Source organism: Drosophila novamexicana, unplaced genomic scaffold (genome assembly GCF_003285875.2).
Source record: "Drosophila novamexicana strain 15010-1031.04,08,12 unplaced genomic scaffold, DnovRS2.1 tig00000072-arrow-arrow-pilon, whole genome shotgun sequence".
NCBI classification, from domain to species: domain Eukaryota; kingdom Metazoa; phylum Arthropoda; class Insecta; order Diptera; family Drosophilidae; genus Drosophila; species Drosophila novamexicana.
The window spans coordinates 169,089-184,493 of NW_020824771.1; the positions used below are offsets into that span (position 1 = coordinate 169,089).

The following is a 15,405-nucleotide window of genomic DNA, read 5'->3' on the forward strand; positions in this document are numbered from 1 at the left end:
TGGGTGCCAAGCCAAGTTGACGAATTGAGTCAAAGGCAAGGAGTAGATTTGAACCGGCAACCGCTGACCAATTTTGGATTTTTGGCTGGCAGACTTGACTGTTTTTAAACAGAGGCTTTGCAATTAATATTTGTATTTATTAATCCAAGTTTTGTTATATTTAAGCAAAGCTTATACCACAAAGACATTTTATTTTCCCTTCTGCTCAGTGGCCAATATATTTGGGCTCGCGACATTCTTTAACAACTGCATCGTACCACAGACCCGGCGTGCAGTCCAAGGTAACACCGTGGCCCTCAATGCAGTAGTAGTAGGCATCGCGGCGGGACTTGTGGGCGTAGAAGTGCACTCCATGATCTGGACAGATGACATCAGCGCTGCGGAGCGGTACACGGGCATACGGCTGAATATTGCGCTTCAATGCTGGAATCTAGTATTGCATATGAATAAGAGTGTATTTCAGTTGAATCCCTTGCTTCGACACCCACCTGGCAGTCAGACTTCTCTGGATAATCACAGCAATTGCAACTGGTGCTAAAATACAAGCCCTCGGCACAGGTGTAGTTAATGGGAACGCCCTTTGCGCACAGGAAATACTTGGAGCACGAAGCCTTGCTGGGTAAGTACAACAGCTCCGTCGTCTCATTTAGTCTCATGCACTCATTGTCCACACAGTCCACATATTGAGGGAAATCGCAGCGATCCGTTTCCGCGTTGTACTGCAGTCCATCGTGGCACTCCCTCAGAACTGGAATGCCGAAATAGCAGAGCACGTATCTGGTGCAGGTGCGATCGTAGCAGAAGGTGGTCAGATTGAAAGCTTCACATTCGGGCACGCATGTCGCACTATTTGGATATCCGCAGCTCTGGTTTCGGGCATTGAACTCGTAGTCCTTGTTGCATTGCTTCTCCACAGCCTCGCCATCTTTTGATGATTATTATTATTGAAGGCTTAACTAAAGCTAAACTCGAACTTACCCCAGCACAGGTAATACTTTCTGCAGTCTCCTACATACGGCAGAAAGACTCTATTAGCAACATCCTTGCAGAGACTAATGTTGTCTATGTTGTAGAGACTGCCGTCATCTAATATTATTTCTTCAGGGCCCGGCGCCTCAATTAGATCGATCTCTGTGCGATTACTCTCAGCTACAATTACGAATGTACGTTGCAAGAATAACAGATAGTATGCCACAAGCCCCATGAATTTGAAGGATGTCACTATTTGGAACGAACAATAACTTAAATAAGATTGAGAGTCTGGTGACGTTGGATTGCACCTACTTCTACTTCTTGACACTTTTCGAACTTGACTGGTGTCGTCATTCTGCAGCAACCCAATTTATATGGTAGATATCTTTGTTTCTTCGATATCAATTTAACTAACAGACTAACTACCTCTTATCACCATCATCTCTACGAGAGACCCGGCTCTATTGCTCTTATACTTAAAAAACATTTTAATTTGTGCGATAGCAGTTCGGTGTCATACGATGACTCAGTTCTGGGTAATTTTTATCACAGTTGGGAAAAATGAATACGTACTACAACTTATATCGTAATTTCTGCATAAAGACTTTGTTTTTGAAACGTTTGTCGCCTGGCGCCCGCTTAGAACTGTCTGTGCGTATATATATATATTTGGGAACCTACACATTATAGATATGTAGATATGTTTGTATATAAATTATCGTATAAAATATTTTCATTTTCAACGCAGTCATTTAGTAGGAACATTGGCATCTCGCAGCGCGTTTCCCAGCGCATTATTCTAAAATACAAGGAAAATATATATTTAGATATTTGAGCATAGTTTTGAATTTGTAGTGCAGCGCCTGTACATTCCGTTCTGTAAGTTTATATAATTGTTTTTGTTTTCCAAATGAGGGCCGTTCATTTCATCTCATGCACGTCAAGATGATTGACACAAATATTACCACAAAGTCGGTTCGAAACGAAAAATAGTATTTATAGACATGGGAGCTCTAATTGCGATTGTGTGTATTTAAAAAGAAAACACAGAAATGTCTAGTTAAACACAATTTGGGCGATATAATCATCGAGAGATTTCTTTTTCAAGGCACGGAAGTCAAAATGGTCAATGAGCTGAATAAACCCCAAGATAATGCCGCGTTGAGCGAGGTAAGTCAGGTGAAATTTGAGTAATGGTAAAAATTTGACTGTATGGGTTTTTGCCATTCATATTTTATAGATTCTGGCGGCTTCCAATCGACAGCTACAGGAAATGCAGGAGGAGCATCGCCAACTTCAGGCCGAATTAACGCGTTTAAGTGCGCAGCGCCAACAACTGAGAATGGCCACCAGAGAGCAGGTATCGGAGAGCATTGAAACCAGAGTTGAGTCGAGTTCTGGGACGGAGTGTGCAGCTTCTTCTGAGGGAGCTGCTGCGGTGCAAACAAATGTCACAGCCGATGACAAAGGCAATGCAAGCGACGAGGACAAAGAAGAAACCGCCAATTATCTGCAGCAAAAGCTAGCGGAAATTGCGAATTTGAAGGCGCAATTCAAACGCGTGCAGCAAATAACCGACTCTACGAAGCTCATAGAGCAGCATATGTCCAGCATGGAGTCGAAAACTTCGTCATCCTCGACCGTGCAGCAGAGTAGGCAAACCATGACGGCGCAGTCTGTACAATCCAGCAGCAGCAGCACTAGGGGCAGCGCCTTGTCCTCTGAGACGGCAACATCTGTAGAACCCACATCAGGATCCGTGCCGGACAATGCCGAACTGCTGAATGCAATGATTAATATGGTAACAGATTTTACCAGTGATTTGCGCGGCCAAGAGGAGAGTTTGCGGACGGAACGTCTACGGATAAAAACCTTAAAGGAGGAAATTATACAGCGCAAACAGGGCAAATAGAATAACACTTAATTCAATCATTATTTCCTTGCTGAATAACTTATATATACATATGTAATAAATATTGATCCAATTATAATTAGTTGTTCTATATGCGTACACGACTAAGCCCATTAAAAATTAACATTTAGTGGTTAACAGCTTTCCTCTCTATCTTTCTCTCACTCTCACTTTTACTCTTAATCTCTCTCTCTCTCTCTCCCAAGACTTGATTCTTTCCAATTCGCAAAATTGTTTAAGTTATTTGCGCTCTTAATATTACTCTCTCTCCCACCTCCTCAATTCATCTTAAAATCGCCTTTCTTTGTTATTTTAAGCAATTTAGTAGCTTTTAAAAAATTTGTTTTTTTGTGTTTAAATAGTTTTTTAAATAACAGATTTTGCGCTGCATATTTCGTGACCATCAAAATATCGATTACACGCGACTAAAATATCGATATACAGATCGTTAATGCAGCTTTTAACTATCGATATTAAATAGCGCATCACTATCAGGACGCAGCTGTTTGCTTGTAAAAAAAATCGGAATCTCGTTAAAGATAATTAAAAAGCTGGGTTAATAATTTTAAAAAACTCAAGAGTACACATAAGTAAAAGTTCGGCAGTTGATAAGTGTGCTGACTTTCTAGTTAAAACTAACTTGAAATATTTTGATGTAGTAGGTAGTAGGTGCCGCCTACAGAGTCAGTGTTAGTTTATACTTGATAACTGTGGAAGTCGTATATGTATATATTTTCTGATGGCGCCGACACCGCCCGTAAAGATTATAATGAAAAACGAATGTGATACAAATCGTAGTACCGGAGCAGTACCCAAACAAGCAACCACCGTAACAACAGCTACAATAACACCGCCGGCAACCATAAACACAACGCCGCCCACGACCAGGTCCAGCGCCAGCCGTGCCCGCAACTCGTCCCTGATCAAGCAACAACAGGAGCACCAGCAGCGGGAGCGAGAAGAGGAAATCGCGGCACGAATACAGCGCGGCACCTGTAAAACGCTATACGTAAGTTTTCACTTATGTAAATACGAGAATCTAGGCTTGATTGATATATATTGCTCAAATTAAGTGGCTGGACAGCATGCAGCTAAATTTTTTGTTCCCACGCCCCATATCAAAAATGAACTAACTATTAAATATTCTTGATGTGTTGCAAAGAAACCGGCAGCATGCCCTGCCGGCTAGCTTGTTTATATTGATTGAGCATACTTTGCATGTTTACTTCGTTGCCATGACGCCCCTTGTTAGCTGGCCCATCCGCTCTAGCGCTCTCTTTTAGCCATTCGGTTGCGCTCTTCCGTTTAAAAATACATTTCACACTCATTGTTTTTGGCCAAAATTTTCGAAATGTCTGTGGCGCCGTTTCAGTTATACAGACGACCTCCACAACGCACACAGCGTGAATTTTCCCAACCACTCGCCCAACCTACAGATCATAGTCTCGCATATTGTCATATATATAGCAGTAGCTGCAAAAATTGCCGCGTTTTTAATCATTGTTCTATTGGTAATCTTCATTTGTTGTTGCTCCAAGGATCTGCTGGAACGTGCAACGACAACAAAAACAGAATACAGCACCCAGCAACAGGAGCAACGCGAGGCACTGCGTCAGTTGGCCGCGGAACACAGTTACGATCCAACAGGTAAGTTAAGCAGCGAACAAGAACTTAGTATAAGTTAAAATCTGTACGCACCTGGGGCCAGGTTTTACTGCTCACATAAAATGTGCGCTAGTTCATGTTCTAAATATAACACAGCGCACAAAAATAAACGCCCACGGAGAGGGTCTTTCATATCGATCGCGTCGTGGGCAGCTGGCCAGCTTTGGCTGCGTCATTGCACTGATTTCAATTCTATATTCTATTTTGTGTGCTTTGCAGATCAACTACAGGAGCAGCATCAACGCTATTGCTTTCCTGTGCGTCCAGTGCAACGAGTGCAGCATCAGCAACAGCCCTCAACAACAGCAGGCGTACTGCGTCTGCGTCCGCCAACGACACCCAATGCCACAGTAGGTGTCGTCACACCCAACACGACCAACGGAAACGAGGAACAGCAAGCCATAACCAGCAGCACGAGCGTCAATAACAATTATCAAGCGCCCACAGCTTTGCAAACTGTTGTTCATCGACTCTTTGGTTCAACGCAGGGCTCAACACGCTCACAGATTGAAGTCTTGCGCACATTGCTTGGCTTGGAGGAAAATTGGAGCAGCGGCAGCAACGGACAACAGACAGCAGGCAGTTTAGTAGAGGTGAGAAAATTGTTGCTAATTGTCTAGCTCTAATTATAATTATTTCTACAGCATTTGGGCAACATGGTTCATGAAAACAATCCCAGCACCAGCGAAAAGGATGAAGGCATTGTCAATTCGACTAGCCTAGAGGATGTTGCATTAAGTGAGGTTTGTATACTAGTAAAATCCCTTCGAGAGTACATGTAGTATTAATTGTTTTAACAACTAATAGATGAGCGACAACCGCGCCCAGTCTATTCAATCGCTGCACAGTGCCATGGAAACACCAACGCCGGATACTACGCCCAGTTTTGATGACCTGCAGCAGCGCTTGGATGCCTCAAATCGCAATATGCAACATTTGCAGGATGAGCAGCAAAAGTTGCTGCAAATACAAAACATGGCTAAGACACACCTCAACGAAATGGAGCATCTGCGCCAACAGGCCGGACGCCTGCCGCACAACGGTAATGGGGATGCGCCAAACTATGAATCTGTTCAACAAGTCCAAGATGACATGGCCTCGCTTGTGGGACGGATGAAGAATCTCACGGCTTTTATACACAATCAAAATGAATTAAGCAGCGTGCTGGGCGATGATGGTCCTGAGATTTTGGCCGAACAGCAGGCGCTGCAACAGAAACTGGAATCGTTGCGTACGCAGCGAGAGGATATGCGAGATTTGGTAAATGAGCTAAACTGCATTAATCGCAAGGCCAAAGAGAAGGTACAAGCGGTGCGTGCCGCCAGCCAGGAGGCAGACATGCCAAAGGAGCTAACACCAACAAAACAGCAACCCAAGCCCAGCAATGAGCGCGTTGTACCCGTTGAGTATCAGCGCAATGTACCCATCTTGCGGCAGGAGGCGAGCATGGCTGCACAGCGTGCTCAACACGCTCAAAAAATGATTGACCAGAAGACTGCCGACATTGATGCGCTTAAAGCACAAATGAACAGACTGAAGGGCATGCTAAATACTGTCAGTCAGATTGAGGCGGGCACTCCCGACATCGGTGAGGCATTGGAGCGCCACAGCGCCGAGCGACATGAGCAACGGCCCCGGGATCTTTCACAGCGTGTACATGCCTTAAACGACGTGACATCGGAGCTGCGCGCTGAAGCGGCTTGCTTACAGCAGGAACGTGATCGAATTACTGCATTAAAAGCCGAAATTGAACGTCGCAAGAAGCAGGCCGCAGCTGCAGTACAAATGGGTGATGAGGCGCTTCAGCGGAACAGTTTAACGCCAACGCCTATCAGACAGCGTGAAATGGATGAGCAAGAGCAGGAGGAAATTTCAACGAGCCGAGCGCAGTTGCCTACGCGAAATGAGTTGCGTTCGCAATGTGAGAACTTGCGACAGGAGTACGAGCATAAGCAGCGCGAGTATGATGCGTTTTTCATGAACAACAATAGCAACAGCGGCAACAACAATATTATCAGCAATAATAACACGAACACCACTTCAGAAGCTGATGATGAAGGCAACGATGACACCGATAGCGATAGATATTTTGCACATATGCGAACTTCGTCTTCGGCTACCCTAAAGCGGACTCCCTCAGCTAGTACCGTTGTGGAGAGACATCAACAGCAGCAGCAGCAGCAGCAGCAACATCATCATCAACAGCAACAGCAACTTCAACAGCAGCAGCAACATCAACAGCAGCAACTTCAGCAGCAGCAAGATCAGCAACAACGACGTACTCAACAAAAACATCAGTCGGAGCAACAGCAACCTCCCAATGCTCAATCCATGTCAAACAATGAGGAGGATTTGAACATGACCATTGACAGCCTGTCGCTAGGTAATGACAGTCTGCAGTCGAGCAGCACCCGATCCCAATATATGCCGCCGCCAATGGCACCCGTTCAGGGCATGTGGAGTAAGCGGGAAATCAGCTGTTCAGCTTTATAAACTATACTAATCTGTACTCTCCCTATCAACAGACACACATAATGCTGGTAATTCTTGGCATTCACAGCCTGCCTATATGCCAGCAACTCCCACCAGTGGTCCGCCAGCTCCGGGTGCGGCCGCCTCTTCACAGGCTTCGAGTGCCAATCCAACGCCGGATGCTGTGCTGCTACAGCAGTTTATGCAAACTCAGCAAATGCTCATCAACTCGGTCTGTCAGTGCAACCAGACTTTGTGGCATCAGCAGCGTGAGATTGATGGCCTCAACAGTCAGATACATTCGGTGAGAATAGAGTTTAAAAAATTTAACTATTTCATTTAAAGATGATACTGTTTTTACATTTGAGCAGATAGTCGAACGAGATTTACTATTAAACCAATTTTACTTTTCATTTGCACAGCTGCAGGAACGTCTGAATGCCTCGTGCCAAGAGCACGCCTTTAGTCTTCGCTCGGAGTCTGTGCCGCCAGTTGCTGGGGGTCTTCCACCCAACAATCTCTGCCTGGGCGGCAGCGCTCGCGCCCAATCGGAGCAGATGTATAGCTTTGGGGCTGCGCATCAAAGCGCCTTCAGCAACTATCAGCGTAGCAGTCATCGCAACAATATCTACAGTGGCAGCGACCATCAGCCGCAAACATATTTAAACAATGCCGCGCCACCGCCGCCGCCGCCGCCAACACACTATAACAACGAAACACCGTTGTCGCCGCCCTCGTATCGCGCCAGTCCGGGACCGATATTTATGAATCATCATAACAATACCATACACCAGAACAACGCAAATTTGCGTACACAGAATCAGCATGCGAACAATTTGCATTCGTTGCCAGAGGATGCAGTTCCACCGCCCACACTGAATAATCAGGTGCCACCGGGCAATCGCGCCAACAACTACTGGGATAACTTCCGAAGGTAAAGCGCCATACTAAATATAATCATATGGTGTCGGGTTCTTTCTTATGGATTAGCCAGTTATTCATTTATTCTCTATTGATTTCTAAGAATTGGGAACCAAAGAGCTGTTAATTTAAAATCTTTTCCAAAGTAATAAAAAGAAATATAGAACGAAGTGCCTCGACCAAAAAAATGCTACGAACAATTTTAATTTATTTTTAATAAAATTTTCTAAAGTATATTCAATAAGTAAGTAGTGAGAAGAGAATATTCACGAGCATTATGATTGTGCCCAAAGTGCTTTATAACTGAGCTAACTAACGACTTTAACTATTTTGGTTACTTTTTTTGTTTTCTAAAAAACTAAAACATTTGTTCAAGTGTTTGCAATACTGAATATATAATTTATAAACTCCGCAAAAACCAATTGTCTGGTAAGAGTTTATAAATTTATACATTATTGTGCAAATATGTTTTTAGGAAATTTATGAATGTTCAAAATTTAAAGAATTGTTAACCAGAACAGACTTGATGAATATTGTACTAAAACGTTTTTCTTTTTGCATATTTAATTTTGTTGCTCGCTTTTATTAACCCATTAATATTTGTGCGCTTTGCAGCTATACGCGTCAGAATTTGCTTTCTAACAAAAGCAATGAGGAACTCAATGTGGAGCATCAATATCGTCAAATACAGCGACAACGTCAGCGTCCCAGTTACTTTCATCTACCACACACCGCACGCAGTGGCCCAAGCAGCTTATTACTACAGCAGCAGCAACAACAGCAACAACAACAGCAGCAGCAGCAGCAGCAACAACAGCAGCAGCAACAACAGGCACAGACGCATCGCCACTTTTATGAGGCATCAGCACAGCAGCATCTGCACAACAGCAGCAACAGCAACAACTTGAACAACAGCAACAGCAGCAATCGCGATTGGCGCAACAATGCCCACGAGGAGGACGATGTCGAGGATGATGATAATAATGATACTGCTATGTACGGCAGCAGTGGAGGCAGACGCCGCAATCGTCGTCGTCAGATGCCTACGCTGCGTGACGAAGAGACTGCTTTGCAGGAGCTCGCTAGCTCTGGATCATCTAACTTTTTCAACATGAATGTGAATAGTCCACTATATCAGCGCAATAAGGTTCCAGCTAAGCCAACTACGTCGGCTGTGTCTCTAACGCCTTTGCAGCAACGTCATCTGAGATTTGATTTCGAGCTGCCTGCTCAATATATGGACTACGATCTGCCGGTGCCGCCAGCCTTGCAGGTACCGCCAGTCGCTCCTTTATACAATGTTACAGGACAGGAGTCCGTTATTCCAGATGAGTCGAATGCGATGCTGGAACAAACAGAGGAGACGGCTTCGGAAGAGTTAAACCGTAACTTGCTTGTGAATGCATTAAAAAATGATAAATTTACCACAAAATTTTACGAATCCATCAAGGAGGATGTGTATAGAAGATTAGAAACTCTTTTCGAGCAGCAACAACAACAGCAGCAGCAGCAACAGTTGCAACAGCAACAAGGCGAACAGCAACTTTATAACGAAGTGCATAGTCTGCGCAAGACGCTCAATCAGGGGCAGGTACCCAGTGCCCAGCCGGGCGAGAATGGAACTGTAAGTGAGCTAACGGAGGCCACGGAAAGTGGCAATGAATCGTTGCAGGAACAGCTTGCTAACGACAGGCCCGAGGATGAAAACAGCTTGCCAATGCAGGCAGTTCCAGCAGCAGCAGCTGCTGCAGCTGGATCAGCATCAGTGGAGGAACATTCAGAGGCAGCTGCTGGACCTGCGCCCTTGGATAACGAAGATGTAAGTAGCTCTTGTTAATGCATTGCTGCAGCAGGTCATAGCACGTCCCACTTTTACTTTAAGCAAATAATTGAGGTGGTCATTGAACGTGCCGCCACGCCTGCGGCCAGCATTGAGTTGTCGCCCGATCACGAGCTTATTGAGTACATAATCAAACGTATACGCAACCAGACGCATAACAATACCATCATCAATGATTCGCTGTTGGCTGAGGTTTCCAAGTTGACTGCCAATGCGGCACAAAACTCCGCAGCCAGCTGGACGCCAAATGCCGCCTCGCCGCTCATCTCTCCCAAACGCATCTATGCAAAGATCAAGAAGATGGAAATGCCACGACAGCGCGATGAGTTTTTGCTCTGGTATCGCTCATATCTGGAGCAGCTGTTTGTGGTCGAGCAGCCGAGCACTGGCAGCACGCCGAAAATCAAGAGTAAGGAGGAAAGAGTTGCCCCGGTGAGCAACAAAAAACAGGTCAATAAACGCGTGCGTGCCCAGTCGCATTCGCAGGATTCCAACAATGATGCAGACTTGGCCGAGGCAGATCAGAAAAAGGTTACGTTAAACGGCGGCGACACGGAATGCGAGAATAATGAGAATCCCGACGAGGAGGCCAGCGCAGCTGCAGCTCAAGAAACGCAGAATATCAGCTTAGATTAAAATAAGTTAGCTAGTCCTGTAGGTGACACATCCAAGGAACATTCCCAACCATTCCCATATACTCCAGCATATATATCTATATATATACATATACCATACATATGACATACCCACATATACATACAAAATTAGTTACTAGCTGCATCAAGCAGCCTGTTTTTCGACTTGTCTTTTCGGTTTTTTTTTTAAATATCTAGTTTGTATTAAATTATATACTTATTATATATGTAAAACTCAAAAAGGGCGCCAATTTTTTTGTGATGAAGCTGCTGGAGAGAAGACCATCCAAATTCGATATAAAATTCAAGTAGCGGGCGAACAGAAAAATATCTAGGGTATTGCTCCAGAAATGGTACGGTTGTTCTTTTATATTTGACTGGCTTAGAAATGTAACAAAAATTTATAAATTTACAGATAACGATGAAATTTAACATTGACTCCCAACTATTTTAGTTCATCTGATTTCTTTGTGAGCTGCTCCAGCATACGATAGTAACAATAGCGACTGTCGTATTCCATATCATACCAAAAGTTGACAGCAATGCACTTATGACTCTGCCGCACGTGATGGAACCAATAGTTGGGCAGGTAGAGCACGTCGCCCGCGTGAACGCGTACACGCAAAGGACGCGCTTTCGCATATTGCGGGTGTGTGCCGAGGTCAGGTGCCAATGGATCAATGCTGACCCATTCAGTCTGTTGCACTTCGCCATTATCAATCAAGGGCTCTATGTAAAACTGGCCACATGATTTTCGCTTGTAGATGCCAGTTGGATAACTGCGACGTGGTACACAGCAGAGCTGGTGCGGTGGCAACAATATGAAATCCTTGTAGCCCGAAATAACGCAATACAAGTTCTCATAGGGATCCTTATGCATGGAGGTAATGGCACGCTCGTCGCCCAGCCAAAAGTTGACGGCATCAGGCGGCTTATTAAAGCACTGTGCTGCAAAGTCCAAATCACTGGACACGATATCGCCGGCTAGTTCCGGAAAGTCTAGGCTGAAGTTGGAATTTTGCTTTTGTATGTAGTGCACGGCACCCATAGGATCATCCAGACGCTGCAATAGCTCAGATAATGGCATTTGTGTTTCGAGCGGCAGCACGAAATACTCCTCCCCAGCCTGGGTGGCTAAGCCGTCAGCATAGCCATTGGGCGTGACAGCCACATCCACAACTTTGTCATTCAGTGCAGTCTGCAAATAATCCGGTGTCCACTTCTGCACTGCAGGCCAATGGGCCACAGCCTGCCGTATGACCACGGGTGCATTTCTAGCATAGAAGTCGCGTGCAAACTCCAATGCGCTGGGCATCTGCTGCAGCTCCGATATTTGTCCACCAATGCATAACTCTTCGGCTTCCTGAAGCAGCAGTTTTATGGCTGTTTCAATTTGAGTCTGGGCCATGCCGGTGCCATGCGCAAAGCGATAAATATTCTAAATTATCGATAAAAAAATACTACTTTCGATGATTATCGATTATTTGAAAAACAAACTTCGATTAAATATGTTAATCGGCTGCAGTGAGATTTTTAAACGAGCATAGAGAAGAGAATAATATAAACATATTAATAATGAAAATGAAAAAAAAACAGTTTGTAAGTAAATGCTTGGCCAAGGGTAATCGATAACTCAGCATAAATCGATAATTTATTCAGTTGGCAGTCGATACCGTTTGTTCTATACACAGCTGTTTTCAGAGATTCGGCCCAGAAAACATGTTGCTCTTGTAAAGTCGAGGAAAAGTCTAAAGAGTTAAATTAAAAACATTGCCAATATGCAGGAGGGTGACGAGCAGGAGTTCAACTGCATTGACGAGGCGAATGCCATCATAAACGATGTCAAGGCGCATGTGGCTGAAATAGCAATATCGTCCAAGCTGGCCAGCAGTGCCACGCAGATTTATCTTAACATTCGCACCATAGAGAGTGCCACCTGCTGCGTAGAAGTGACTAATCGAGGATTTAAAATAGTCTCCTCGCAATACGACACCATCGATGAAGACAAGGCACTAAGGTCGGTAGTGTTGGAGAACGGCGACGTGGAGCCGGCTGAGGAGATATTTGAGACGCCCTATGCGCTGCTAGACAAGATTAGTCCACGCTATGTGGAATCTTTTGGCAATAAGCTGTGTCAGCAGCTGCGGCAACTACAGCAAATGCGCACTGAATTCCATGAAGAGGACGAAGAGGAGGAGGAGGAGGATGAGTAACTAAAAGGCACTCTCCGAAAGAACAACTTCAAACTGAGGCTGTACTCATTAAACACAAGATTTTAATGTTAGTTTATTTATGTATTTTATGTACTCGTAACCGTGAAAGTATTTCGGATCGTGTAACAACCCAAAATCGAACCAGTTTAGACTTTTAAGCGTTTCAAGAATAAAGATTGTGATTGCAATTCCAAATCAGTTAGTTTGCGCACTGTTGGCCCCAACTGCTCCACATGATCCTCGTAGCCTGTGCCCATGTTGAGATTCTTCTGGCCGTAGACCACCTTGCCATCGAAATCATTGACCGGCACATCCAAAGACTTGTCCACCTGCTGAATTGTTATGTTCAGGTGATCTTCCACCTCGGCCAGCAAATTTGGTTCATTGTACCAGATGCAACAGCCGCGTACATCGGTTAAATTTGTGTTGTGACAGTTGCGTCCACGAGTCTTGCACCACTCGCCATGGTACCAAACCTTCTCTGGCACCGTCGACACCAGACTAATTGCAAGGCCCATACGCTCGGCGCGACCCACGCGGCCAATCCGGTGGACATAGTTTGACTTATCGTCCGGCAGCGTTATATTGATCACTGCAAGGTTGGGGAAGTTGAAAGTGTTTTCAGATAAATACTTTTAAGTCCTTACTGAATGGCAATCCCGTGATGTCCAGTCCGCGTGCGGCTACATCTGTGCAGATGAGAAACTTGACTTGCTGGCGCTTGAACATTTCCAGATTCTGTTTGCGCTCTTGTGGCTTGCGATCACCATGCAGGCAGACGCACGAGTAGCGTTGACCTCCACGCTGGCGTAGATGCTGTTCCAAATTGTCGCAGTCTTGTTTGGTGCGGCAAAAGATGATGGCGCGATCCATTTTATGCTGATCAATGGCCCGAATGCAGTACTCGCCCTTGAGAAGCTTAACAGCCTGCGAAAATGTCTCTGGAGATTGGTTTGTGGGATGCACATTATCGTGATCGTGTACACCATCAGTGTGTATGGGCTGACAGAGTTGCTGCCAGCTACTGTCTGTATGTGGGTCGACCATGCACACTACATGATGCACTGTCTCAGGGACAGCATCTTCGCCCTTAAGATCCACCCAGGTGGGAAAGTGCATCAAGCGTTCGGCCATCTTCTTCACTTCGAACGCATGCAAGGTGGCCGAGCAGACAATCATCTGCAGGCGGCAGCCATCACTAGTTAGCTTTGGTATTTGCTTGTGCAGCCGCTCAATAAGGTCCGTGTAGCCCTGTTTAAGCAGCGCATCCGCCTCGTCCAGCACAAAGAAACGACAGTGGGTAAGCTGCACAAAGCCGCTATTGATAAGCTCCTCTAGGCGACCGGGCGTTCCTACCACAATGTGTATTCCTTTCTGCAGTTCCGCTTTTTGCTCCTCCAGACGAACGCCACCAATGAGCAGCAGCGGACGTACTTCGGGATTGCTCAGATGCACCTTGAATTTCTCTATTTGATTGAAGGTCTGCTCCGCCAACTCGCGACTAGGTTCTATAATGATGGCCTGTGGCGCATTAGGCGCAGGTTTACTTGCAGCCGTGTTGGCTGCGGGGCTTGCCAGTGGATTGGCTGTGCTGTGTTCAGGACCCGCCTGACATACGGCTATATAACCATTGCCTGGTGGATACTTAAAATCCGTTTTGCCAAAATTAAACAACATCTCGGCATTTTTCAGTACAACAGCTGGATAAAAGGTATCGTTGCGCAGATTTTCGGGTATTTTAAATGCCACACCCAAGGACGTGCCGTTCTTGGTGAAGCTGACCTCTAGTCGCTGTAGGTCTAGCATACAGCCGACCACATCTGCCTTTCCAAAGGCATCGCCATAATCATCAAATTGACGGTTGTTCGACTTCTTGCCCGTGCCGCCAAAGCCAAAGCCATACCGACATGTGCCCAGATCCAAATTGGCCATCTGCGTAGACCAGCCCACACGACACAAGCCCTCGTCGGTAACTGTCGCTTCGTAATAGAATTTTGCTTTGCCATAGACGCCAGTGGTGGCCCGACAGCCGTGCCATTCCTTAAATTCGCGAGATTGGCAGCGCAGGCCATCCGGAGTTACGGCCAGTGCATTATTTCGATCGAAGAAGGACATAGTCCAAGGGGCAGCAGCTCCCGCTGTCCCATTGCCAGTTTTACTCGACTTACCCGCTTGCAAATCGCGAATTGTTTCCCACACAATTTGAAGAATGGGCAAACAGAAGGCGCCCGTCTTGCCGGAGCCTGTTTCGGCAGCCATTAACACATCGCCTCCGCCCAGTATAAGTGGAATGGCCTCTGCCTGCACGTCCGTGGGTAAACTTAACAGACAAAAACACATATTTGTCCAGAAACCTGATGAAATTGTTTAATTTACAGCTAACTTACGTCCAGTCTAATTCATCGGTCGCTTTGCCCAGTTCTGGCAGCACACCAAACTCTGCGAAGGCATTTGAGAAGTATTAAGGAGTTCAACGTTTATTTAATAGGTGAATTAATCTATAGACTTGCCTTCAAACGCAGTCATTTCTCTTTTATTCACTTAAAAATAGCTATTTGTTTTTATCTCTGCACTTTCGAGACCGGCTACAATATTTTCACCAAAGTACTCAATTGACATTCACCATGTACTCACTTCAGCAGGGTACGCTAACACTTGACAGCAGAAGCAAAGCAAGCTATGTGTGTTCCTTCGCAAAGATTCTGATTGCTGCCCATAAAAAATCTATTTTAGAATTGCAATGGGACTAATAATAAATAGCTCTCAGTTCATGTC

The 15,405-nt window shown here is 45.3% G+C and overlaps 6 protein-coding genes across 6 annotated transcripts; 3 read left to right on the forward strand and 3 right to left on the reverse strand.

Moving 5' to 3' along the window:
* Window positions 1-205: 205 nt before the first annotated feature.
* On the reverse strand, window positions 206-1,414 carry LOC115771375 (protein obstructor-E). Its single transcript, XM_030717059.1, has 4 exons — window positions 1,399-1,414; window positions 979-1,149; window positions 489-925; window positions 206-430 (listed from the first exon to the last, which is right to left on the reverse strand). Exons 1-4 carry the CDS (start codon window positions 1,412-1,414, stop codon window positions 206-208), a joined length of 849 nt encoding a protein of 282 aa, XP_030572919.1.
* Window positions 1,415-1,743: 329 nt separating this feature from the next.
* On the forward strand, window positions 1,744-2,963 carry LOC115771451 (osteocalcin 2). Its single transcript, XM_030717166.1, has 3 exons — window positions 1,744-1,851; window positions 2,081-2,142; window positions 2,213-2,963. Exons 2-3 carry the CDS (start codon window positions 2,095-2,097, stop codon window positions 2,882-2,884), a joined length of 720 nt encoding a protein of 239 aa, XP_030573026.1. The 5' UTR covers window positions 1,744-1,851; window positions 2,081-2,094; the 3' UTR covers window positions 2,885-2,963.
* A 589-nt stretch (window positions 2,964-3,552) lies between these two features.
* On the forward strand, window positions 3,553-10,436 carry LOC115771391 (putative uncharacterized protein DDB_G0271606). The gene is made up of 9 exons (XM_030717077.1): window positions 3,553-3,893; window positions 4,423-4,531; window positions 4,769-5,142; window positions 5,194-5,292; window positions 5,357-7,010; window positions 7,075-7,325; window positions 7,444-7,955; window positions 8,558-9,761; window positions 9,825-10,436. Exons 1-9 carry the CDS (start codon window positions 3,624-3,626, stop codon window positions 10,416-10,418), a joined length of 5,067 nt encoding a protein of 1,688 aa, XP_030572937.1. The 5' UTR covers window positions 3,553-3,623; the 3' UTR covers window positions 10,419-10,436.
* A 411-nt stretch (window positions 10,437-10,847) lies between these two features.
* On the reverse strand, window positions 10,848-11,969 carry LOC115771392 (bifunctional peptidase and (3S)-lysyl hydroxylase Jmjd7). The gene has a single exon (XM_030717078.1). The coding sequence runs from the start codon at window positions 11,823-11,825 to the stop codon at window positions 10,863-10,865; it is 963 nt and encodes a 320-aa protein (XP_030572938.1). The 5' UTR covers window positions 11,826-11,969; the 3' UTR covers window positions 10,848-10,862.
* Window positions 11,970-12,086: 117 nt separating this feature from the next.
* On the forward strand, window positions 12,087-12,769 carry LOC115771584 (GSK3-beta interaction protein). The gene has a single exon (XM_030717344.1). It carries the CDS (start codon window positions 12,196-12,198, stop codon window positions 12,628-12,630), a length of 435 nt encoding a protein of 144 aa, XP_030573204.1. The 5' UTR covers window positions 12,087-12,195; the 3' UTR covers window positions 12,631-12,769.
* Window positions 12,691-15,281, reverse strand: LOC115771583 (ATP-dependent RNA helicase Ddx1). The gene is made up of 4 exons (XM_030717343.1): window positions 15,141-15,281; window positions 15,018-15,069; window positions 13,278-14,950; window positions 12,691-13,222 (listed from the first exon to the last, which is right to left on the reverse strand). Exons 1-4 carry the CDS (start codon window positions 15,154-15,156, stop codon window positions 12,777-12,779), a joined length of 2,187 nt encoding a protein of 728 aa, XP_030573203.1. The 5' UTR covers window positions 15,157-15,281; the 3' UTR covers window positions 12,691-12,776.
* Between the last annotated feature and the right edge of the window lie 124 nt (window positions 15,282-15,405).

Bases quoted from the DNA above. Each gene is read 5' to 3' on its own strand.
- LOC115771392 (XM_030717078.1), bottom strand. From the start codon at position 11,825: ATGGCCCAGACTCAAATTGAAACAGCCATAAAACTGCTGCTTCAGGAA.
- LOC115771583 (XM_030717343.1), bottom strand. The intron at 14,951-15,017 runs GTAAGTTAGCTG...TTGTCTGTTAAG, and splicing joins ACCGATGAATTAGACTGGAC to TTTACCCACGGACGTGCAGG. The intron at 13,223-13,277 runs GTAAGGACTTAA...CCAACCTTGCAG, and splicing joins CATCACGGGATTGCCATTCA to TGATCAATATAACGCTGCCG.
- LOC115771584 (XM_030717344.1), top strand. From the start codon at position 12,196: ATGCAGGAGGGTGACGAGCAGGAGTTCAACTGCATTGACGAGGCGAAT.
- LOC115771375 (XM_030717059.1), bottom strand. The intron at 926-978 runs GTAAGTTCGAGT...AATCATCAAAAG, and splicing joins AAAGTATTACCTGTGCTGGG to ATGGCGAGGCTGTGGAGAAG. The intron at 431-488 runs GTGGGTGTCGAA...ATGCAATACTAG, and splicing joins CAGAGAAGTCTGACTGCCAG to ATTCCAGCATTGAAGCGCAA.
- LOC115771391 (XM_030717077.1), top strand. From the start codon at position 3,624: ATGGCGCCGACACCGCCCGTAAAGATTATAATGAAAAACGAATGTGAT. The intron at 3,894-4,422 runs GTAAGTTTTCAC...TGTTGCTCCAAG, and splicing joins GCACCTGTAAAACGCTATAC to GATCTGCTGGAACGTGCAAC. The intron at 5,143-5,193 runs GTGAGAAAATTG...TTATTTCTACAG, and splicing joins CAGCAGGCAGTTTAGTAGAG to CATTTGGGCAACATGGTTCA.
- LOC115771451 (XM_030717166.1), top strand. From the start codon at position 2,095: ATGGTCAATGAGCTGAATAAACCCCAAGATAATGCCGCGTTGAGCGAG. The intron at 2,143-2,212 runs GTAAGTCAGGTG...CATATTTTATAG, and splicing joins ATAATGCCGCGTTGAGCGAG to ATTCTGGCGGCTTCCAATCG.